Consider the following 24525-nt stretch of genomic DNA (forward strand, 5'->3'; position numbering starts at 1 on the left):
TCTGTTGAAAACACTGGCATTTAAAACGAGACAAAACATGAGTGTTTAAATATGTCCAGAGCCTTAGTGTTGACATAGTGTTGACATGGTGAGCTGGTCCAGCCTGGTCCAGCTGAAGTACTCTCTTTTAATTAGTCTACGGTAAATCTCTCTGAGCCCCTTCTTTAAGTGACGGTAGATTCCATAACCTGGCTGCCCTGGATCTCAGAAAACGTGTCCTGCCCATCGCAGTACAAAAACATGTACAGAATAGTAATAGTAATAAGAAGAACAGGTATAAAGGAGCCGGAGCCCCGAGCTTCAGCACATCTGTTAACGGCCTTGACAAAACTAAGAAAAATATTTTGAAAACTATTGAAAGACTGAAATGTGAGTGAATTGCAGAAGAGTTAGTGGTTAGTGTTAGTGCTTGACAGCTAAGTCCCGGGTTCGATTCCCACCTGGACGGGGCCTTCCTGTCTGGAGTATCTGTGTAGGTTTCCTCCAGGTACTCCAGTTTCCCCTGACACTAAAAACATGTACAATAAGCCAGGACGTACGCAGTGTGTTAGCACCGTAGCTACAATCCAGTGTGGTCTGTTTATTAACATGCACTGTCCCTACCAAATAAACCAATAAATAGTTCACTCCACCTTCTGTGTGTTTTTTACTGCTAAAAATAAAAGCATTTCAAAACACGGAGAGGTCCCACACAGCCTGGAATTGAACTCAAGACCTTCAATGCTGCCCAGGTGAACATGTGAATAATAACCATCACAGCTTATGATTAACAAATGATAAAGAATGCATTGTTAGTATTATAAATGATGAATTAAGTATTTACACATGCTTAATTAGGATACATATTCCAATATCTATCTGTATCTTTATGGATAGATAATGCAGTGAAATAGTTAATGACTATTTTGGAGTCCTCCCTTTAATGCTATTTGGACACACGTGCCGAGACGGTTATCCTACTTTAAGATGACTACTTTGCAGTATGAGAGAAAGGGGGCGGGGTAGAGGAGGAGACCAAAGTGTCTATCACCTGGCCTCATCCCAAACAGCGGATCAGTCACATCTCAGGCACGAGGAGGTTCACAGCTGAATTTGGGTGAGCACCTTCGCAGAGCCACACAAAGAGTGACTGCATTTTTGAGCAACCGAGACGCTATAACAACATATCGATCATGACGCAGCAGGTGAGCAGTGGAGCGCCTTTTCTCAAACCTTTCTTCTTGAAGACTCCAGTCAGTGTGGTCAGTCCCCTGCGGCAGAGACGGCACACGCTACCGGCCAGCGAATTCAGGAACCTCACGCCACAAGATGCCATCAGTGTGTTTGAGATCGAGAGAGAGGGTAAGACCACTTTGAAATACCTATAATGTACCTGAAGGGGGTGTAGGAGGAGCTGTTTATAAGCACAATTTGAATACCCACCTCCTGTACAGTGTCTTGTATTTAACTTTCTTTATGTTGCGTCCCTTTCTCCCCAGCCTTCGTGTCTGTTTCTGGGGAGTGTCCACTCACGCTGGACGAGGTGCTTAATTTCCTGGGTCAGTGTCCGGAGCTGTCCTTGGGATGGTTCGAGGAGGGACAACTGGTGGCTTTCATCATTGGCTCTGGCTGGGACAAAGAGAGACTCTCACAAGTAAGAACATACAGTGACAGACATATATTTCCCAGGGTTCAACAGCTCTTTGTTACTCAGGGGTTCAGTGGGGTTAAAGTTGTGGGCTAAGATTAGGTTTGGGTAAGAGTTGGGAGTCAGTAAAGGCAGAAAACATAGTTATACATGTCGGTGAATGTGGAAGTGTCTATGTTTTCCACTGGCCTTCCTATTTTTCCAATCCATAAAAACAAAGCAGTTAATCTCTCTCTCTCCGAGCATATTTTGTTCAGTTTGATAAGACTGAAATCAAAAAGCTTGTTGACAAAAGCCTAAAAATAGTGACGAAAACACCAGAACAAAGTGACAAAAAAAAGGAGCAAAGGAGCGACAAAAATGTGCCGGAAAAGCAACAATAACACAATAAAAAAAAGTGACAAAACGGTGACGAAAACACATAAAAAAGGAACAAAAAAATATGAAAAAGCAACAAAAACATGACAAAAACGCTTTTACAAATGTGACATCAACAAAAAAGTTACGATCAGTTTTGTAGGTTTTCAAATGAGGCGTTAAGGCTATACACTCCAGTCAAGAAGCTTTTAGATTTGTGTAAAGCTGAACTGGAGAAAATGTGCTGGGTTAAAGAGGGTGGTAAGAGGTTAATGCATCCTTCTATGGCTAGGGTCCATCTGTACAGAGTTTGTATATTATCCCTATGTTCCAGCTATAGACTCACAGCTATCACACATCTGACAGGATGGATCAAATGAGGAGAAATAAACCATAACATAAACAAAATAAAACACTTCATACTGTAGTTAAAGTCAGGTGAAGTCTTAAATAGGCATTACTTTACATTACACCATGGTCTGGGTGAATGCTCAATTCTGATTGGCTAACTGGCGTGCGTTAAAACTGTGTAACGCACAGTTAGTCCGGCAACTGTTGAATCACATTATATTACTCCGCTGCAGCCGTTTCCATGGTAACAACAAATATTTGAGCTGGAACTAGTTTCTGGTAAAACAGCCTAAAACATAAATGTCCTGCCCTGGACATAAAAAAAGCAAACCGGCCACAATGAACTGTTTCAGTTTGTGGGCCCACGGTATAAGTAAGGTATATATTAAACAACTCGGAGCCGTGCATTATACAGTTTTAATGCACTTCTTGCCTCCACGTCGTGCATTAAAACTGCATAATGCACAGCTCTTCGTTGTTTAATCCTCACGGAGTATTCTATGTAACTGACTGAATAATAAAAATCCAGAGAAGACCATGTTTCACTCACGATTGTTGGTCTTTGTCCCTCAGGAGGCGATGACGCGACACGTCCCGGACACGCCCACGGTCCACATCCACGTCCTGTCCGTGCACCGCCACTGTCGGCAGCAGGGCAAAGGCTCCGTCCTACTGTGGCGCTACCTCCAGTACCTCCGCTACTGCATACCGGGCATCCGCCGAGCCCTCCTCATCTGTGAAGACTTCCTGGTCCCCTTCTACCTCAAAGCGGGATTCAAGGGGAAAGGCCCCTCTGCCATCTCAGTGTCCGGCATGCAATTCCAGGAGATGGAGTATTCGCTGGGAGGACAGGCGTACACGCGGAGGAACAGTGGCTGCTAATCACTATACTGCCTACAAATGAAAACCACTTTATAGATGCAAAAGGACTGAGGAATGATAGCGATGACATCAACATATAAACACACAAGGCTCAAAGCTAGATGAATGTGTTCTTTTAAAAAGTATCTGAACGAATGCCAACTTCCCGTTTGTATGTGCTTGTATATTGTCGTCATATATATGCTGTTGGATGATCTCTAAATGTGTTTATTTTTGTAAATTTATTGCTTATATTAAACAGAAGACTGAGCCGAGATGTATGAGCTCAGACACATGAAAAACAGATTTTCCCTTGTACATTCATTCAGTATTTTTTGTTACTATTTTTTTTCCCATTTTCTCTTCATGGCAGAGCCTGTTAATTTGTTAGGAGGCTTAATTAGAAAGCATGGGCTGTAGGTTTCTTATTGCAATTTGATTAGCTTGCTGGGTTTATATTTTAATCAACAGTCAAAGCGCACATTTTAAACACATCCCAGAGCGTTAACATTTTAGTGAAGATTTAAATATCAACTTCTAATTGCATTTCAGGGCGAGTCTAAAGCACAAGGTTTTATGCATAAGATCCCACGGAACAGAGATGTTTTATAGCTTCCGGATAGGATTATATTACCTAAATATTTGATAATTGGTGCGCTCAAATCTCCATTAATTTGCAATAGAGCTCAACAGTTCCACCCACTCCAGGTCACGTGTCAGCGGCCGACACAAAAAAAAGAGTTTAATGGCACGACGCCAGCTAATGTGCTAACTACAGACACTTGTGCGGGTATTTTACAAGAATGAACAATACTTGAAAATACAACAAAATTTGTTAAAAAGTTTATAAACCATTTTTACCTCGTATGTTTCATGTCCATGAGTTAGCACATAGCTGATTAGCCGGCGCCGTTAAACCCGTCGTGTTAAACTCTTGATAATTTACTTCGAAGCCTATGTTAAGAATACATGGGATTTTTTGTGTTGGACCAAGAGTGTAACGTTTGGTAAAATATTGGGGGGGTCAAGAGGCAATTATTTTCAGGGGGTCTAATTAGTTTCATTAGTTTTTCAACACACACACATTTTACGCCCATGTGTCGGACCCCGACACGTGACCGGGAGTGGGTGGGACTATGGAGCTCTATTACTCTTCCAGCTCTGACAGAAAGAGACCGCTCCTTTATTCACATAGATAGTGATAACGGTATATTTAATTGACTCTGTGCATAACTTCAAATCATAACAACGCCGCCCAAGAAGTGACTTCCTGTTTCAATCCAGCACTCCAAAATAAAAGCACACAGCCGTCTCATAGATTAGTTAAGCAGGGATTTGCAACATTACAACAATATAATGAAATATACACATTTTAAGTGTTTTGTCTGTTAATAGACAGAAAGAACGTTAAACTAATGAACTGCTGAACTAATGAATAAGATGGTGCTTTTATTTTGGTGTGCTGGAGAAGTCAGGAAGTCACTTCTTGGGTGGCGTTGTTATGATTTGTAGAGTCAATTGTCACATTGCTGAGGTAGCCGCTCACAAACTATAAACTATGAAAGAACCATCTCAGACATAGTGTAAGTTCTTTTTTCTTTACTGTTATTTTCAGATACATGTGAGTAGCCAGGTAGCTAAAACACTACCACATTCAGAACAACCATCGCTCCTTGAGAAGCAATGAACAAATAAAACATTCGAGTGCTCAGCATACTGTAACAAAATTATGGCAGTAGTTGGTACATTTTCATAACAAGGCACCAAAGGTTTTGTGAGTATTGGATTGTTGTCCCTGCGTTTCTGCGACGTTGCCTGAATTGTAATAAAACCTGTGTGTAAAGTTATAAAGTAAGGTTTCTCTGCTTTGTTCCGTGACCTCACATGTAAAGGGTAGCTTGACGAGGCTTAGAAAAGATATACCTTACTTTTGACTGTGGCGACAATGGCGAGTGAACACAGAGCAAGTCAATATTTAAGTCTGATAGAAAAACACAAGCATTTCACCAAAGTTCACAGAGACAGACGCTTGCCCACTTCTGGAGGCTTTACACTTAAACGTCAATATCATTTTCCTAGCAGTTACTTGGTTCAGTGGAGGTGAGCGTTCAGATCATACTTTTCGCAGAACTTGTCCGTGAATGGGATACACGTGATCAGCTCGCACCACTCGCACTTGATGGGGTAGACGTAGAATAGCACCACGAGGCCGGAGAACAGCCCGACGAAGACGAGCAGGAACACTATTATCTGACAGCGCTTTCGGTAGAGGTCCATGCGTCCGAAGCTGATGTAGGGCAGGAAGGCGAAGGAGAGGAAGAAGCCCGAGATGAACCCGCAGATGTGGGCGAAGTTGTCGATCCAGGGCAGCAGGCCGAAGGCAAACAGGAAGAGCACCACGCACAGCAGTTTGGTGAAGGCCCTCCACGGCTGCGCCAGGATCTGCCAGCTCTGGAACAACTCCACAAACAGACAGGCCAGGATCCCGAACTGAGAACCCGCCGGACCCACCTGGGAAAGAGGAAGCGGGGTTAAGCCACGGCAGAACACATGGATGCCCGAAAAGTAACCATGACACTAGTATATATATTCTGCATATATAATACTTCAGCATTTATTCATTTCAGTAATTGGATTGTGATTAATATTGAATGGCTACGTTGCATGTTAATGAACACACCACACTGGATTTGCATAGTTATCATATTATTAAGATTTGCAGACAAGTCTAGACATTCGGGGGGGAAACAAAATCACTACTTATCATCACAAATGTGTGGGGCCAGCCCTATCAATCAGGACACTTTAACCTCTTAACCTTTAAGGTTTGGGTAAAGCTGAACTGGAGAAAAGCACTTGGTTAAAGCGGAGGCTGAACAAACTGGAATAGATTTGGCTTAAAAATAAGAGCCTCATTTGCAAATTAGAAACCTAGGTCCGTCTCGGCGTAACTCGTGTCAGACTAGAAACATTCTTTCCGTGACTCGGACTCTGCTTGGACTTATGTGACTCGGTCTAGGACTTGAGGACATCTCTGGTCCACGCTCAGTCGTTTTCTCGGAGACATTTTGTGATAATGGAAGATTCGCTTCAATGGAAAGGTGGGCTGGTGCTGTGGGGTCCGAGCACCAGCCCAAGGGATCAGCGTCTCTGACTACGGGGTTGTGTTTGGTCAGGCGGTAAATTTGTGTCACCTCTGCTCTGTATGGAAGGAAAATGGCCGACGCCAGGTTGCCGGTGATGCCACTGAGGATGTAGATGATGGATATTCGCAGCCACCCCGCCAGTTTCTCCAGATCTCTCAGTATGGTCATTTGGAAAGCCACAGACACCAGACAATGAAGGATCCTGAACGGGAAAACAGACAAAGAGCACGAGTGTGATTCCTGCATCATGTGTTTTCTAGATATTCATTTATTTCAAGCAAAGGCATTTTGACAGTGGAGCACAAGGATGGTTTGTGACATATCATTTCAACATAAAGAAAACAAGCTCCAACAGTGCTGGAAAGGTCATCCCCGTCTTCAAGCTTTAAAAGGTACAGCCTAATTGGTCTAAAGTGTAAAATAAAGAATAGATCAACTTTTTAATGATATAGAATGATATAGTTTTAATATAGACTATCTCAGACAATGAAGGGTGCAAACAGTGTTAAACGACGACGTGTGCTTCAGTAAAAAGCCCTCACGTGTTGGAAAGGTAATCCATGTCTGTAAGCCCTCGAACGGTAGGGCCCAAAACACTCTGTATCTCATTGAAGCTTAATGAGGTAGAGGCGTGGGCCACTTTGTTTAATTACCCCAGAGACAGATAACAGACAGGCAGGAGATGAAGGCGCTGCTCGTCTTAACATCGAGGTTCAGCCCTTTATGAGACTCACAGTTCTGCAGTCTTTACAATAGACATAATTTGACTCAGCAATCCAAGCCCCATATACTTTTTATTGTTTTGAATAGTGATCAATTAGCTATAGATAAGATGCTCAGCCATTACTCTGAAATTGCTGCTATCGTGCTACCCTTTGGCAAGACGCTAAACCAACTGTGTGACAATCATTGGTGAAGACTGGCAGCCACTTTCCATGCCAGTTTATCATCTGTAATGTGCGAGTCTGAGTCCAAGTCTGAAAAGAGTTTTCAAACAATGAGAAGGGTCCACCCTATGAACCCTCCAATGAATTCCTATTGAAATTAACTACATTTGAACCCATCATCAAAAGCTTGTTTATAAAAGCGTAGTTCATAGTCTGGTACTGGTAAGGACTTGAGAGCCTAGTCTTCAAGCCTGAACCTCATGAGAGAGTTTGATGTTCAAGCCAGAAATAACTTGTGAAACTTCAAGTCTCATCAGATTTCCATCTTGCAAAAGCTTAAAATTATCAATGCTGTCAATCTTACGGATAATGCTGAAAATTGCACTGTTGGATTTTTCAACAACATTACTGTAATTCATATATGGTACCCCCACAGAGTTGTGTGTGTCCATATATGAAATGAAATATGAACTTATTACGTATTCGCGTATTACTTGTACTTAAACAGGTAAGACAGTTTGTGCCTGGATAACTCAGGTATTACTGATGTACTGTGAAATCTCATGATGCTTTCTAGATGCTGTTAGTACCACTATTATAATCACCCCTATTGAGGATTGCCTTTAGCCGGAATGTAAACTCATTTTGAATTTTTGTTAATATATTTATTTTCTGCTCTGCAACAATGTTAATGTAAATACGTACTCAAATAAATCCAATCAAGCAATCAAAAACATAGTTAACACAATTATTTTTAAGATTTTGCTAGAGATTGTGCCCGGCTTCCTTTTGTTTGACCATTTTTGTGCTGTTAATCTCTTTAACCCCACCTGAACCGAAAATGTGACAATAAAGCAATGAAAATGTGGCAAAAAGTGGCAAAAACATGGTGAAAAAATAACAAAAAAGCTACAAAAAGAAAAATTACGATCAGTTTTGTTGGTTTTAGCTTTCAAATAAGTAATTATACTGTTGCTCTCCAGTCGAGAAGTTTTTAGATTTGGGTAAAGTCGAACTGGAGAATATGTGGTTGGTAAAAGGAGCTATCCTTGATTTTTTAAATTTCTGTTGGAATAAAATTTGTTTTGTCCTTTAGTATATGGTAAAAGCAGAGATTTATCGAAAAACACACTGGTTTTAAAGCCTTTTAAACAGTCATAAAATGTTAGGCTTGTAGGCATTTTTCACAGTGAAGTGACAGTTTTCCTCCCTGAAAGTTGTGAAACCTGGTTCAAACTCAGTCCCTGTGACGAATTTTGATGTTGTAAATGCATTAGGAAAGTTTGAAATGAGTTTGGACCAGAAAATAGCAATTTGAAATTTAAGTGACACTGTTTCTTTGTATCAGGTATAGCTCCTTTAAGGCAAGAGGTTAATAGTTTCACCTCCCATTTGGACACTGACAGGAAATGACATAGATAGATGACATAAATTTTAAATTGTTGCCGTGCCGACCATGTTAATGGCAAATGAATGAGTCAAACGGACATGGAGCTTTACCTCTATCCATGTCACTTCCTGTCAGTAGCTTAAAATATCTAATAAAAAAAACTTTTCTGCCCAATATTTCTTAATTAAATTGCTGGTGTATATCTAGACTTGATCACTCAGGTATACCTCTCTTACCTTTATATCAAATTAAGTATTTTCTTTGGCATGTTCAAATTTCCGGTTCTGCTTCCATTTCAGCAAGAACGGAATATGCAACTATATTAAAGTCAACATTATATCCATCAGGTGTTCTGTGTATGATTCAATCTAGTGAAATATGAGGCTTGTGTAACAATGCTGCGCTAAATAAACAGTGCTCTGATTCAGATCTTTAATAACACGTTGTTGGCCCCAGGTATAAACACTATTTTTGAGGATGATCTTGTCTGTTTTTTTTTTCCAGATAACAGCAGGAGTTAGAAGCCATCAATAAGCTGATGCTGAACAAACATGACGGGTTTTCTAAGTATATAATAATTCATTGCTCTTCACTACAATAGAATAAATGTGTGTTTTTGTTCAGACTTAATAAGAATTCTAATAATCTGAAATGGCTATATCTGTCAGACCGAGCTTTTCACGTAGTTAATTGTACTCACCCGGCGTGTAGAAAAAGTGACAGCCAAAGCCGGTAAAACTGATCTGGGATCTCTGGGTTGAGGAAAGGGAGCAGACCACACACATCATCCATACAGTGCACCTTTGAAACATATTGTGGTTTTGAAGATTAGACAAAGCAAAGCAACTGTTTAAGTGCATGAGTCGGTATGAATGAACTTACTTGAGAGCAGAGAGTGGCCTCCTCATGGAAGTAGCCCTTCATAAAGTCGCAATACTCTCGAGATGTGATTTCACACCTTTCAGAACAGATATGACGTGTCACTTATGAACAGGAAAAGTGTGGTGTGAGATGTTCGTCCCATCGTCGTGTTGGTCACTCACCTTCCTTTGGTTCCGATACAGCACGGTCGGCCGGTGATGGTGCAGTCGATATGAGGCAGGTTGGTGTGGTTCCCTGTGTTGTACCTGGTGCAAATCTGAGAGGAAAGAAAAAGTTAATTCATTTACATAGACTTCATTAAAACATAATAATCTAGAGCTTAATACACAAGACCCCGACTTTAACCTCTTAACACCCACAGGAACTGAGCACATCAAAGCTTTAAAAAGAAAAAAAAAGAAAAAGAACGAAAATGAGGATGAAAACGCAACAAAAATGTTACAAAAAAGAAACAAAAATGTGCTGGAAAAGCAACAAAAACAACAACAAAAAAAGCAATGAAAAAGCCACAAAAAAGTGACAAAATAGTGACAAAATTCTGACAAAAACGCTTCAAAAATGTGCCAAAAGCGCAGCGGCAATATGACAAAAAGTTAGAATCACTATAGTAGGCCTTAGCTTTCAAATGAGGCATTACACTGTCGCTTTTAGATTTGAGTTAAAGGGATATTTCAGGATTTTTGACATAGGGCCTCATTTCCTAGTTATCCAGGGTGTTGCTGATTTCTAGAGATATTTTTTTTTGTAATTCATGCAGTTCTTACATTTGAAGAGTCAAAAATCCTAAATCCCTTTAAGTCGGACTGGAGAAAATGCACTCGGTTCAGGCGGAGGTAAGAGGTTGTTCTACACATTTTAAAGAAATCATAGCATACAATACATTGTATGTTCCTTTTTTTGGGTGATAATTCAGTCTGTAGAATTGCATTGGGTAATATGCTTATTGTTATATTATTGATAACCCATTGAAACATCCCTTATTATGACAATGGTGACCCTCGTATGGTAATAGTTTCAGTCAAATTGCCCTTTTTCTGCCGATTACGATGCAACTCCACATCCACCTTAACAAAGTGCAATTGTCAGGTTCAGCTTTACCCAAATCTAAAAGGCTACAGCCTTGAAAGCTAAGACCTGCGTTTTCGTCACACATTTTTGTCACTTTTCTGTTGCTCTTTTGTGGCTTTTTTGTCCCTTTTCATTTTTTTTTTTCATGTTTTCATCGCTCTTTTGTTGCATTTTCATCCTTGTTTCCGTCAATTTTTTTTTTTTGATTTTGACACTGTTTTCAAGAAACTTTCAGATTTGGGTAAAGCCAAACTGGACCAAACGTGCTCACTTTCAGGTGGGAGTTAAGAGATTAAACACATCCAGGGAGAGACGATTGAAATAGGAACAGTCATCAAATTCAAAGACATATTTTAAAGCTTTACTCACTGGCCATTTAGTGATGTCGTCGGGCCATTCATGAGGTGATACTGAAGCAGGCTCTAGACATATCCTACAAAGAAGACACTTAACATAAGATAAAGCTTTTCAAATGCCTTAACCTCATTGTGAACATCCGGAATACCTTGGATCCTGATGGCAGACCGAGCCGTGCTGTCTGTCTTTCCCATTTAGCTGTGGAGTGCTGGAATGCTTAGGCCACTTCACCCACACCGCGAGCGTACTCTACAAATCCCAAACACAAGAGAAGCCTATTGTTTAATCTGCATTGAGTTAATGGGGTCGGGATTCCGAAAGCGTACGACTGGGTTCACGGACCGAGCACTCCTCCTCTGTGGTCTGCACACAGCCGGAGCGGTCGTTTCGCACACAGCAGGCGGAGTTGCGCTCGATTGCTCTCTTGTCCCTGATAAGATCGTGCACCTGCTCATCCTGACGCATGCATGGAGAGTATTTGGCCCCCAAGTGGATTAGAGCTTCCTGTAATAAGACAATTCAACGTTTAAGCAGAGAAAATAAGAATAATAATCAACCAAATATATTCTCAGTGCAGTGATTCCCAAACTACTGTTAGAGATAGTGACTGAACACAGGCTTCTTTAAGGCACTACACCTTCTTTAGTATATAGTGAACTTCAACATTTGTGAGAAAAAAAGTCAAAATTTAAAGCATTGGTCTCAGTATCATGAACGTTCAGGCTATTTTTTGTAGCATTTATGTGAAAGTGATCCTGAAAAGTGACCCTGCAAGTTGTGGAATGTGCCAATAAACTTGCCCATTGAACAATTGGGATGGTCAAGTAAAGTAAAGTTATGACTGAGTTTGGATCATTACTAACATTTTAATGTAGTGGCTTCCTGTGACTTTATTGCTTGTTATAAAAATAAAGATAAATCAGGCCGTTAAAGCAGAACTAAGCAACTCATGCCCCTAGAGGCCATAAGCACCACTGCAGGTGTCGTAGCATGCGTTTTTTTTACTCATCAATTGTCCGTGAGAGTAAATACTACGCTGACAGAAAAGACAAAGCGAGAGAGAGGGATATTGTACATTGTGCCACAACTCAATGACACAATGGAGATCATTTTTTTCACTCAAACTTGGCTGTAAACGCTGCTAAAGTGGCGCTTGCCCGCAGTTAGCTTTGCCCGTTAGCCTGTTAGCTTCTTCTTCCTGATTCCATTAGTGTGTATTGCACCTCTGACCCGGTGCAGGGAAAGTTGCCAGGGTGGTTTTCTGGCCAGAGACACCAGGGGGAGACGAAAGACCCCAAAATCATCCCATTAACACTTGTATTATCCCCAAAGGGTCTACGAAAAGGATTTATTGAGGCAATAATGTCACTTTGTTATAGTTTCGATCCTGTTCTCGTGTAGGCCTCATAATAATGCATTAAACTTATACACAAACACCCAAAGGTCATTACAGTGCATTATTTATTAATTCTCCAAACTCATTCTAAAAAGAAATAGGGATAAAAAAGTAAGATACTATGATGGTAATTCACGTGACAAGTTTGAGAATCACTGCTGTTCACAGACGATGTACTCACTGAACCAGGTCCAATCCAAAAGTTCTCCTGCTGCACAAACTTGACATTTTCATACACACCTTTGTTTCTTAAAACCTAACAAAACACAATTATTAAAAGTTGATACATGTTATTGTCCGCTAAGTGATACTGATGCTTAAACTCACAGAATCAACAGTCTCATGTTGGGAAAAACCCACTGGTGCAAAACCGTAGATGCATACGGCCAAAATGGTGATCAGTAAATGGACAAAGGTGATCCAGTAGGTGAAAAAAGGCCTGGAAAAGTCATTTATACAATTTTAAAATGTGTAGCTTCCTTTAATTCTCCATTTCTAACTATCTTTCAGTGTCGATGTAATAATAAAGTACATTGGTACCTATGGTCGTCCATGTCCTCTATCTGCCGCTTCACGTAGCTGTCGATGCGTTTGCGATACGTTCGGTTTGTGAGTTTCCCCACCATCCCGAGTCCGTACGGCCGCTTCTCTCGAGCAAACAGCTTCTTCACAGGAAGTCCGATCCTCTGGCCGCGGCGCTGTCCGTAGTTACTGATCACCTCCTGACGCAGCGGCACCTTCGGGGGTCCAGGGGTCCCCTCTTTGGCTTTCCTCCATCCTCGCTCCAACGGCCTGGACAACACACAGGGACTTTATGTTTTCTACAAACATATGCCACTATTAATGTTGATGATGTTTATTGTATGTGATTTAGGCTGATTTGAACATTTTCATCATCACAGCGGAAGAATAAATAATAAATAAATGCTTGATACAATCTGTGTACAACATATTCTTATTGCACTGAAACAAAATAATAATTCTCTAACATTCTCTCTCTTTAATTAATGTTGAACACCAAAGTAGCTCTGAGGGACCTGTCTGGGCTTATCTCTCCATTAATGTAAAGCTCTTGAACTCACAGCATGAGGTGGCTTCTCTCCAGTTCAGTCTTGTCCAAAGCGCTGCCCGTCAGCTCTGTGTCGTCTTTTTTGGAGCTGGGCTCTGTGTCCTTCATGCCGGCCTCCGAAGGAGACTCAAAGACTTCATCAGCGTAAGTGGACAGCTCCTCCTGCAGCATATTGTCCTGAGGGGCCCAAATTAGTTACATAATACATTGAAGCTTGTGGAAATGTTAATTAATATAGTGTGATCTGCAGTTTCTTTTAAGTAATAATAATAAAATACATGTTTAATGTATTTATATATACAGATGCTCATCATATAATTAGAATATCATGAAAAAGTGCATTTACTTCTGTTATTCAACTTAAAATGTGAAACTAATGTATGATAGACTCATTACATGCAAAGTGACATATGTAACCTTTATTTGTTATAATTTTGATGATTATGGCTTACAGCCCATTTTTAAAATTTAATATAATATATATATATATATATATATATATTTAATATAATAATTAATTTTATGAGATTAATAATTTGTTTTTTTTACAAGCTGAGCCATAATAATCAGAATTATAACAAATAATGGCTACATATGTCACTTTGCATGTAATGAGTGCATCATATATAAGTTGAATAACAGAAGTAAATGCACTTTTTCATGATATTCTAATTATATGACGAGCATCTGTATATCTATTTCATTATTATTTTGATAATTAGGCTGTTGTTTGTTTTTACACCTGATGCTCTTCATAATTAATCCTTGCCATTCATCGAAGCTTTGGGTTAGCAAAGTGGTTTATGATTTGTTTTTATTTCAGTTTATTTCGATAATGCACAACAATACAAAGCATTTGTTCAAAAAGGAGTGGGTTGAAGTGTGACCTTATTTATTCCCGCCCCCTTTCTATTTGATATTTGCCATTTTTACAAGTGCAAAAGAAGCTGAAAACGTTTTATTTTTATTTTTTACAACCTGTACAGCTGAGAAACCCGATATTTACACCAACAATTGTTTTGCAAGATATAAATATTTCCCCAAAACATATACAACTCACAGCCATATAAGTCCAGTGACGATCAACTAATTTACTGTCCGTTTCCAGCTCTGTAGTTTGTGAAGACCATGTTTCTATACATAGATTTAAGTTGGCATACTGTGAGTGACACATCCAAGCTATTCCATGGTTTTACTCCACAAACAGCAACTGCAGAAACTCCTCCTGGTTGTTCGGACAACTGGAGTTTTGAAATTCATGTGCCCCCTTACTCAAATCATGATGCTTTTGCAATAATTATGTCATTTTAGTCGTCATTTACTGGAAGTCATATTCATACTTGACTCACGGTTTCACGGTTTTCACTACATAAAGTTAAACTCACTCTTGCAAAGAAGGAAGTGTCCAGTTCATCAGGAAAGTCCACCACATCCTCCTCCATGAAGCTGGCGGGAGTGAAGCTGCGCCGGTGGGCTCTTCGCAGCGTGCTTTCTCTAAATGACCTCCCCTGGAACAACACACAAATCAAAAGCGTGACTCCCACAGATTCCATGTTACGAAGGCAGATTATTTTCATACTCATAATTCTTACTATCCATAGGTTTAAAGTGATGTAGGATCACCGCTGTAGCAACTAGCAGATCAAAACCATGCTTTCCTGACTCTTTTGGTAAATGGTCCAAATGGTGTCCAAAAACCAGGTGTAAGTTACGTATGTTATTGAAGTCCCACATTAAACCTGTCAGTATTTTCTCGTCTTACTTTGACCAGTGCTGCGGCCGCCCTGAAGCTCATCTTGGCCACGCTCTCCCTCTTGCGTCGGCGGGGCAGCCTGTTGAGACCCGAGCGGGAGCTGGTGAAGGAGCAGAGGGAGGCCGCGCCCGGAGTGATGGGCGTCTGAGGCACGCTGTATCCATCCACCTCCTCCACCATTCGAAACGCTCTCCCTCGGGCCAGGGGGTCCACGATCTGCAGCACAGAGCACATGTCAGGAATATAGCCGACTAGGTCTACGCCCTACTCAATGGAGCATGGGCATCATTTTAAAACAGTGTCAGAGCAAATAATGTAAAATTGACAGTCATTTAGCTTCGATTGCCATAGCTGTTTCTATGCTGTGACATCTAGTCAGCAGCGCCCATATCTTCATCTGGTGCGATCTTCAAAAAACCCGACAAATATTTTTTGACAGTTTATTGCATGCATGTCAAGTAAAGAAAGCTCAAAAAGAATTCAATAAATGGCAGTAGCTTATTGTTTTTTACCCTGGTCTGACATATAAGAAATTGCTAACTCAAATGGCACAGTAATGTCACACTAAACATCTTCAAAGACATGTTGAATAAGCATTTGATTAGCTGTGGCAATCCGAGCACCAAAAGGTCAAAGAGGAACCTGCATGTTGGAAAGATCCTGCATAGCTTAAGCCCGACGTCCACACATAAAATTGCCACAAAAAACGGTCTCAGGCTCTAATGTTTGGCTGGATCTCCGTGGCATTGTTTCAATAAGCGTCTGAAATGTCAGAAGATCCAGTGTTGCATGTTTCATCAAGATCTTGTATTGATGTGTGGGAATTATCTATGGTATGGGTGAACAAATTTGGAAGTAACATTTAACAGCATTTTTTTCTTCTTAACGTTGCAATTCCGAGTAGATTTGCAATTCATGTTTTGAAAGAAAAATATTCCATTCTTTGTGCATTTTTACCTGTTCTTACCTGAGCTTAGACGAGTTGATGCGAACCTGTCTGGTCTTTATGCGTGCGCTCAGTCACACAAAAAGACAGAAGATGTTGTTAGCATTTAGCCTCTCCTCCTCTCCTCTAGGGCCAAACAGGGGGTGAAGTTAGAAGCGACCAAACTCTTCCACGTTTTCACTATTTAAATACGGTTATGAGTAGTTACACAACAACAATTTTCTAAGCGGATAAAAATGGGTACTATATTGTAAGGCGTACTAACACGAAGGAGCACTTCGACTTTACTGCACGGACGTCGAAGTGCTCCTAAGGTGTTATTACGCCTAACAATATAGTACCCATTTTTATCTGCTTAGAAAAACGGTATGTTTAATATTGTGTTTAATCTTTTAAATAGGGGAAACGTGACAGATGGGTCGCTTCTAACTTCACCCCCGTTTGGCCCCATAGAGGAGAACAACAACTTCGGTCTTTTTGCGTGACTGAGCACACGCACAGACAGGTACGCATCAACTCGTCTAAGCTCAGGTAAGAACATATCTCAGTATGGAAAAACGGTGGCCTGTTCCTTTAACATTTGAGAGAATATTGAAATATGAACTGCATAACTAATCGATGAATCAGGCTTTTCAGTCATGTTTGTAAGAGGCTAAACTACAGTGTTCGGTCGTATAACATTACAGATCCAAATGGAAACAGACCTTCTGCATGCCATGTTGAGATGAGGGGACGTAGAGCGGGGGCGGGGTCTCCGTGCTGGTCAATGAGATGTTGTCTTGGCTGGGGAGGTCCATCTCGCGGATCACCTGCGGCTTCAGCTTCCCGTATCGGAGACTGCAGTGGCGCAAGCTCTTCCTCTGCCACTTCTGCGTCGCATCCCCATCTTTGCTCACCCCAAACCAGTCCGCAGTGCCCCTAATTCAGCAAACACGGGTCAGATTACAGATTACACAAGTCACTTTCATGTAGCTAGTGTTCTTGATGTAAAGAGGTGTGCGGCTGAACTTCAAATGGAAAGTAAAGTGAAAGTGTCCAAGGCCAATCTGAGGGACCAGAAAGGAAACTAGTCTGGGCATGTTTTATTACAGGACAGACACACACAAAAAACGGGGCAAGTTGCGCACACACTAACTCACTCATTCAGGACTAACAGATAGGATTACACACCGGCACCAGCTGTGGGAATTATACCAAATATTTCACGTGTTTTATTTGCGGCTCGAGCGCAGCGGCTCCTTTGTAGTGAGGTTGTTGAACTCAAGAGTTGATAACTGACAGAGCAAACACTATTACCGTTACCCTGAGGTCAGGAAGCGGAGACAATCTTCAAAGGAAAGTTTGGGTGAGTTCTTTTTTTTCCTCTGTTTATTAGCAACTGCAAAGTGGGACAGGTTTCAGTGACTTTGCTCCCTGTTCTACTGATTATTTGGTCGAGGTTAGACCTGCACAACAACAATTATGAGCATGTATTTTGAGATGTACAGAAATAATATAGATCATGGATATGTCAAAGCAACTAATACTACTTATTGGATTTCACTCAACCACTTCCATAGAGAGTCCATTCACGCCTTTTCCCCCAGCAGATTATGTAAAAAAAACTGAATGTTTGTGGTGTTTTTTACTGTGTAACATTTTGGATCATACAGTTGCCAAAATCCTGATCCTCACAGAAAATGCAATGTAATATTTTGCAGGGGTAATTAAAGAATGGACTTGGATGAAAACCTATTTGAATTTCATAATGTATTTGGTCGCCTTAAGTCAACATCTCCATGGAGACGAGCTGGAGAACTTACGGTCTGGTCTTAGGAGACGTGGCCACTCTGAGCAAAGATATAATTGTTCATTTTTTTAGGCATTTTACAACGATAAACAAATCTGTAATAACATAAATGCCAGTTTTGTATTTATGAAGTGAAATGTTATGTGGTGCAGATTTAAGTTACTGTGCGTAATTGTGCATTTGTTTAAGGCTGTGTAATCAAAACATGTGTAAATGTCAGTCAGATCATCAGTGATTTAACAAGCGCCAGCTCCAGCTCGTGGTTCCTAAGACAAACCGTAAAACTCGAGGGGACAGGGCCTTCTCAGTTGTTGGCCCTAAGCTTGTGGAACGCTCAGCCCCTCCATGTTGGAACGGCACCCAAAGTGGAGTGTTTTAAGTCTCGTCTTAAAACACTCTTTAATTCTCTGGCTTTTAATACTGCATGAGTTGTCTGGAACATTGTGTCCTTTTTATTAACTTATTTAACCTTTATCGTTGCCTTTTTATTGTTTTATGGCAGGTTTTTTAATTATTTCATTTAACCTGATTTTTATTGTGTATCTTTTTATTATATTATATATATTTTTTTATTTTACATTTTTTCTGTTTGTGCAGCACTTTGGAAACTGTATTAGTTGTTGAAATGTGCTATATAAATACAGCTAATATTGCAATATTACAATTCTGTAATATAATCTATCTATCTATCTATCTATCTATCTATCTATCTATCTATCTATCTATCTATCTATCTATCTATCTATCTATCTATCTATCTATCTATCTATCTATCTATCTATCTATCTATCTATCTACCCACCTACCTACCTACCTACATGTCTATCTAACCTAAAACAGCAGAAATGTAAGTACAACCAGTAGGGCCTGCTGTGGTACCTGCTTGAGAAACTCAAACCTGGACGACAGATTGTTTGGGCTGTTGACAACATTCCCAGTAATTTGACCCAGCAGCTCCACACATTGTCAGATGAAACTATGAGTCAAACCATGAGCACAGTGTGCGCTGAGTGCTGGTGCACAGATGTGGATAAGAATGTGAAACCCCTCCCAAAACCAGTCGGTAGGTTGGTACCATTACTGAGATCAAGAGGAATTTGTAACAGGAAGCGTTAATTGCTAAATAACTAAATATCTCCAAATATGTTAAGTGTTGATGACAATAAAAAGAAAAAGGAAGAATAAAGGAGAGTCTTTATTTGTGAAAATGATTCATAGATGACACCTTTGACCTCTCCCTCCTGTCGTACCTGAGCAGTGTTCGGGACAGAGAGTGGTGCTTCCGGACGCTGCGACGCAGGGCTCGCTGGCCCTTTATGGGCACCGTGTTAATCCGCTCAAAGTGCACTCTCCTGCTGCTGTGCCCAGGCAGAGCAGATGCAGGAGGATTGGGAAAGAGAAGAGACAAGAGGCAGTGAAGAGGGAAGCAGAAGTGTGCAGAGGGGCATGCAGACACTGGTAAAGCAGGGCCGTTCACAGCTATGAAGAGGATCCTACAGGCATGGCTTTAAATTGATGTAGCAAGAATTAAGGCTATGCAGTTCAACACAATTTAAATCAAACTGCGATCAAATCTATGGTTAATCTCAATTATTGTCCAGGTCTACAGCCGGCTCATATTTTTGGACTGCTGAAGAATAAAATGGAAAGAATTTCAAGTTAAATGGGGCTGGTATTGAAACTATTCATTCACTGAGGTTTATTTTCACCATGCTATAAAAAGCCATATTTAATTTGTTCACTATATTAAAAAGTAGAATCAAAGCGAAAATCGAGATCAAGCTCAATATCAAGAAAATAAGTGATTCATCTCTTGCTATATTGTCCAGCCCTGCTAAAAAATCAAATAAAACATCTGGGTTGAACTACTTGAGAAATCCAATGTGTTGTGTTTAGTCTGTTTATAGCTTAGAACAGCCCTGAGGTAAACATTAGGTAAAGACTTCAGTGCAAGGAAAGGAGTTCGGCAAATTACAGTAAAGTGGGGTTAATCAAAAAGAGCTGAAATTTGTGAAAAGAAAAGCTGAGAAACTAGCTCAGTGAAAAGCATATCTTTGCTTTAGTTATAGCTGTATGTACTGAGTTCTCCTGCAGCAAACCACCTTAAGGTTTTCCATAAAGAAGCATAGTGCAATTGCCAATTGTGCTCCTCCACAGAATAAGTGCTTACAGTAGTAGTTTCTTTGTTGCTTTTACCTCTTTATTGTCTGGGTGATGGACGACTGCCGCTGTAGCACTGGTCGCCTCGTGTCAAAGAAATCACGCGGCGGCGACTGCAGATGAACCGTCTCCACAGGCATGCTGATGCTGCGGAGGAAGCCCTGCCTCTTCATGGGCTGCACCGAAACAAACACACATTAGGAATGGGACAAAGCGGGTTATGCATGGTTCCTATCTGAAAAAGCTAAATTATACCAGTATTGTCATGTAACCGCACAGTTACACAGGCAACAGTTAAATCACGTTCTATTGCTGGGTTGCAGGTGACATCACAGCGTCTAAAGGCCTATAATATTATATAGACGTACAATTATTTTGTTTTGATGACATTTTTGGTCTTATACAGAGAGATCATGGACCCAGTGACTGATATTAATGATCATTTTTGTAATTCATACATTATCTTATTAGCTACGACTTGTGAAAGTGTAATGCAGTTAATAAAACTGGCTCCTGCCTCCACCAACAGATACAGACGGCATTGCGTCATAGAAGGGGGCGTGGCCTTGCCGAGGGAGAAAATAGACTCTTTTGGGAAACACAATTTTTTTGCGATTTTCTGCCGAAATATAAACTTATTTATCGCATACAAATAAAGTCAAGTCTAAATTGCGTCCATATGGATGTTTATTAAAAGCAGATTGTTCAGTAGAAGCGAAAAAACGGCATTCATAGCTAGCCTTAGCATTAGCACGTTGCTAACATGTAGCATTATGTTAGCATTCTCCGTTATATGTATTCATGGGCCGTTGAACCACTTTGCTCCTCTCCATGTTTTTGTATCTTTATTTAGTAGAAAACTATATTCATAATTCAGCATTTGTTAAAAAGTAGTTTTTGAATAATTGGAGAAATGATGCCGTCTGTATCTATTCACGTCGTGAATTGTGAAATCAAGTTTTCGTTGTTTTTTTGTCGTATTTTCGCTGTGTTTTTGTAGGGTTTTGTTGTCGTGTTTTGGACTTTTATGCGGTGTTTTTGCACGGCTCTTCGTTGTTTAATCCTTACATATATCCCAAAATCACAGAGGTTTTCCATCTGATTGAGATTTATAAATGTTTTAGCTAAGACGGGCCAAAAATAAATCCGCATGCTGGCTTAAAAATGTGCAAAAGTCATGATTTTTCTGATTTAGTTCCATTATAGCCTTCTTTTGGTCCAGATGTACTCTTTTTTAAAATCTTGTTCTAACCACAATTTGATGTAAAAACAAATTGCATCTGATTTTCATTTACATTTAATTGAACATAATATAGTTTTGTTATATATGACGAAATATCAATATCCCAATATTCTAGACATTTATCGATTATCACTAATTTTCCCTCATGTCAGGCAGCCCTAAAGAAGAACTATCCACTGAGAGAATTCACCGCGACAAAAGTGGGGGGCTCGTCCAGGGACATTTGAGCCGTTGGGATGTCCAGTCTTAGCCAGGGAGGTTTCTTCCTCTGCAGGCTGCTGGTGCTCTCCCTCCGCGCTTCAGCCATGCTCCCTGTCCCACCCCGGGCCTGCCAGCTGCACACAGAAGAAATACAACATTAGGACATTAATTCATCAAAATGTATGTGGAGGTATATTAGACACGGAGTCAAAGGACAAATTCATAACGACTGTCTAAGACTTCTTGTGCAAAGAAAAGTCACACGAGAGAGTGCTATGGTCACATCTAACCTGATTCTGGGGGTGGGTAACATCAATTTTTTTCCGATATCGGTGCTTTATCAATTTTTGGTTTTCTATACCGATACTACTGGACGACACTTTTTCCGATACCTATACTAAATTATTTGTCATTATTCATTATTCATATAGAACCATGAAACAGATTAATAATGTTAATTTATTAATTTTCCTTCCATTTAATTTCTTTTGCGTTTGTATGATGTGTTTGAGGTGAAACAACCAACTTCCTTTGGCTACAAAAAGGTGGAAAAAACACTTTCCACAAGTTTTTCTCTTTTTTTCCCCTTAAATTTCCCCAAATTTCTCTACATGTTTTTCCCAAATTTTCCTGAAATTTTCAAAACCTTTTTTTTTCCCTTCAAATTATTAAGTTTTTCTTATTTTTTACCTGAAATTTTCCCAATATTTCCCAAATTTTCCTGAAATTTTCAAAAAAAACAAAAATCGTGTCTTTCACTTTTTTTTCTTCTAAATGTTGATGACCAACAGCCTCATAACTTGAATATAAAGATTTGATATTTCCTTTCAGCACCTGCTTTATTTTCTCGATACTAACACCTAAACCTTTCTTTTTTATATATACCAGACTGGTATCATTTAAATGTCCCGAGCCCTAATTCTGGATGAATCCCCCCTTTGGTGATATGGTGAAAACTAAATTTTGCAAGATCACAACAAAAGTAAGAGTAAACAACATGCAGTTCTCCTTGAATCCAAACATCTTTAATGAGTGTCTTCATTTCCCATGCCAGTGCTTGGTTTGCAGAAGATGCTCCCGTAAACCCAGTCATTAGTCTGCTCCCTGTGGCTGTGGCCTTGTTACCAGCACATATTGCAGAGCCAAAGTCTAACAGTGCTCCTTCACTCCTGTCACTTTGTTCCTCTTCATTATCACCGCATTTGAATATGGGGCTGTGCAGCAAATTGCCACAACATCATCATCAGCATCGGTTCTGAATAGCAAACACTGCGTCAGAGCTGCAAAATCAATTCCAGTCATCTTGCAGTTTCGATGATTGCAATTAACAAGCCGCAAAAACTGCACTTATTTTAGGCTGCACCGCACATATCCTTGTAAACAACAAAATATCCTGCCTTCACAAAGCCTTGTATTAGTTTGGCTCATGATTGTCCTTAAAGGGGGCCTATTATGCAAAATCGACTTTTTCAAGCTTTACATCATGTTATGATGTCATTCCCTCATTAAAAACATGCCTGAAGTGTTGCCTTAGCACATTCACGTATTTTCGAGTAATCTGTAAAAACTCTGATGGCGGCCATTTTAGGGATAAAACGCCTGATTCCTTCAGGAAACGCCCTCGACCTCCAGGATACGCCTCCGACCTTTCGTCACCAGCCGAGTAACCAACCACTGCCCCTCAGCAGAACCCCCTCCCCGCAGTGTCTAGCCCTAAGATGTAAACAGAGTCATCATGGAGGATTAGCTTCATGTGTTGTGAACCGGAGTTACAGCAGACTTTTACAAAGACACACGTCAGTGTTTCTGTTACCGAAACACCCAGGATTAAAACCGGTGACAAGAACACTTATTTCAGTGTCTGGTTCTGAGCTGGGAATGTCTTAGGGCCTTGATGATGCACAGAGCCTCCGGAGAAAGCTAATGCTAAGCTAAACCTCGAGTCATCACGTGGAAACGAGAAATATGCACAAACAAAGTCAATAAAACCACCACACACATAAAGAACCGTTTAACAATGATCACACACTGAGCCTGGCTTGTTGATTTGGAAGTTTATTGCTCACATTTCATCTACAATGGGTCATAGACGAGTGGCTTTCTCCCGGAGCTAACAAGCTAGCCGCGATAAGCTAACGGGAAAATACACTGAATACAAGCAGCATATTATGCACTAAAAACGTCACTAAAACAGGCAACTGCTTGAAGCAGCCTTTATGATGATCACACACGGAGCCTGGCTTGTTGATTTCGTAGTTTATTGCTCACATTTCATCTACAGTGAGTCGTAGCCGAGTGGTTTTCTCCCGGAGCTAAGGCACTATTAGCCGCGACAAGCTAACAACCTTCACCTTCACAACATTCATTGAAAACAGGCAGCATATTATGCACAAATAATGTCAATAAAGCAGCAACTACTCGAAGCAGCCTTTACGATGATCACACAATGAGCCTGGCTTTACACATTTGTGGTTTATTGCAGACTTTTCATCAACAATGAGCTGTAGTCGATTATAACAAGCTAACGGGTAACCTCGAAAAACCACTGTCCACCTGCACAGATAATGTCCGTCTTTGAATCGTATGGGCTCCTGCAGATCCTGGTGTCGTCCATGGGGGTATAGTTAGAGATCCATAGGGCATGGCAGATGCAAAGAGATAGCCTCCAAACAGCGGTTATTTTTCAGGCAAGAGCCCCTTCCAAGCGTCCGGTGTGGAAGGTTCGTCTTCAAATCATATCCTGTGTGGCCATTATTCCCAAAGTGATAAACAGTAGGTCCTTTCCAACAATAAAAAATAAAATGCACCGATCGTAGTTTCAATACTGTGGAGAAAGTGTTGTGATGCCACAGACAGCGTGTGGAGGGGGCGTGTCAGAAAGGGTCAGAGGTTCTTAAAGAGACAGGGGCCTATTTCAAGCCATTTGCTTCCGCCATTTTGAAAGAGCAATTTTATACAAGGCAGTTATTCTAATTTACTGCATTGACAGACCAACAGAAGGTTTCGTCATCATTGTAGTGTGATATAGACTGGTGCTATGTG

The 24525-nt window shown here is 40.5% G+C and overlaps 2 protein-coding genes across 4 annotated transcripts in view; one reads left to right on the plus strand and one right to left on the minus strand.

The window, feature by feature from the left end:
- Positions 1-1172: 1172 nt before the first annotated feature.
- On the plus strand, positions 1173-3217 carry aanat2 (arylalkylamine N-acetyltransferase 2; the record flags this gene model as incomplete). Its single annotated transcript, XM_079564607.1, has 3 exons — positions 1173-1341; positions 1479-1633; positions 2909-3217. 3 exons carry the CDS (start codon positions 1173-1175, stop codon positions 3215-3217), a joined length of 633 nt encoding a protein of 210 aa, XP_079420733.1.
- A 1589-nt stretch (positions 3218-4806) lies between these two features.
- rhbdf1a (rhomboid 5 homolog 1a) overlaps positions 4807-24525 on the minus strand; it is a 54676-nt gene continuing 34957 nt past the window's right edge. The window contains exons 2-19 of one of the 3 annotated variants that reach the window (XM_079564381.1): positions 21473-21617; positions 20076-20215; positions 19130-19234; positions 16795-17008; positions 15154-15360; positions 14777-14899; positions 13405-13568; positions 12863-13114; positions 12650-12761; positions 12504-12578; positions 11269-11430; positions 11075-11175; positions 10939-11002; positions 9663-9757; positions 9502-9577; positions 9320-9420; positions 6391-6544; positions 4807-5707 (exon numbers count right to left, since the gene is read on the minus strand). In XM_079564381.1, coding sequence (XP_079420507.1) covers positions 5288-5707; positions 6391-6544; positions 9320-9420; positions 9502-9577; positions 9663-9757; positions 10939-11002; positions 11075-11175; positions 11269-11430; positions 12504-12578; positions 12650-12761; positions 12863-13114; positions 13405-13568; positions 14777-14899; positions 15154-15360; positions 16795-17008; positions 19130-19234; positions 20076-20215; positions 21473-21589 — 2682 coding nt within the window. In that variant the 5' untranslated portion in view covers positions 21590-21617 and the 3' untranslated portion in view covers positions 4807-5287. Of the gene's footprint in view, positions 5708-6390; positions 6545-9319; positions 9421-9501; positions 9578-9662; positions 9758-10938; positions 11003-11074; positions 11176-11268; positions 11431-12503; positions 12579-12649; positions 12762-12862; positions 13115-13404; positions 13569-14776; positions 14900-15153; positions 15361-16794; positions 17009-19129; positions 19238-20075; positions 20216-21472; positions 21618-24525 lie in introns of all 3 variants that reach the window. The other 2 variants (XM_079564380.1, XM_079564382.1) reach the window with 2 other exon arrangements.

This window comes from Gobius niger, assembly GCF_951799975.1.
Source record: "Gobius niger genome assembly, chromosome: 10".
NCBI classification, from domain to species: Eukaryota; Metazoa; Chordata; class Actinopteri; order Gobiiformes; family Gobiidae; genus Gobius; species Gobius niger.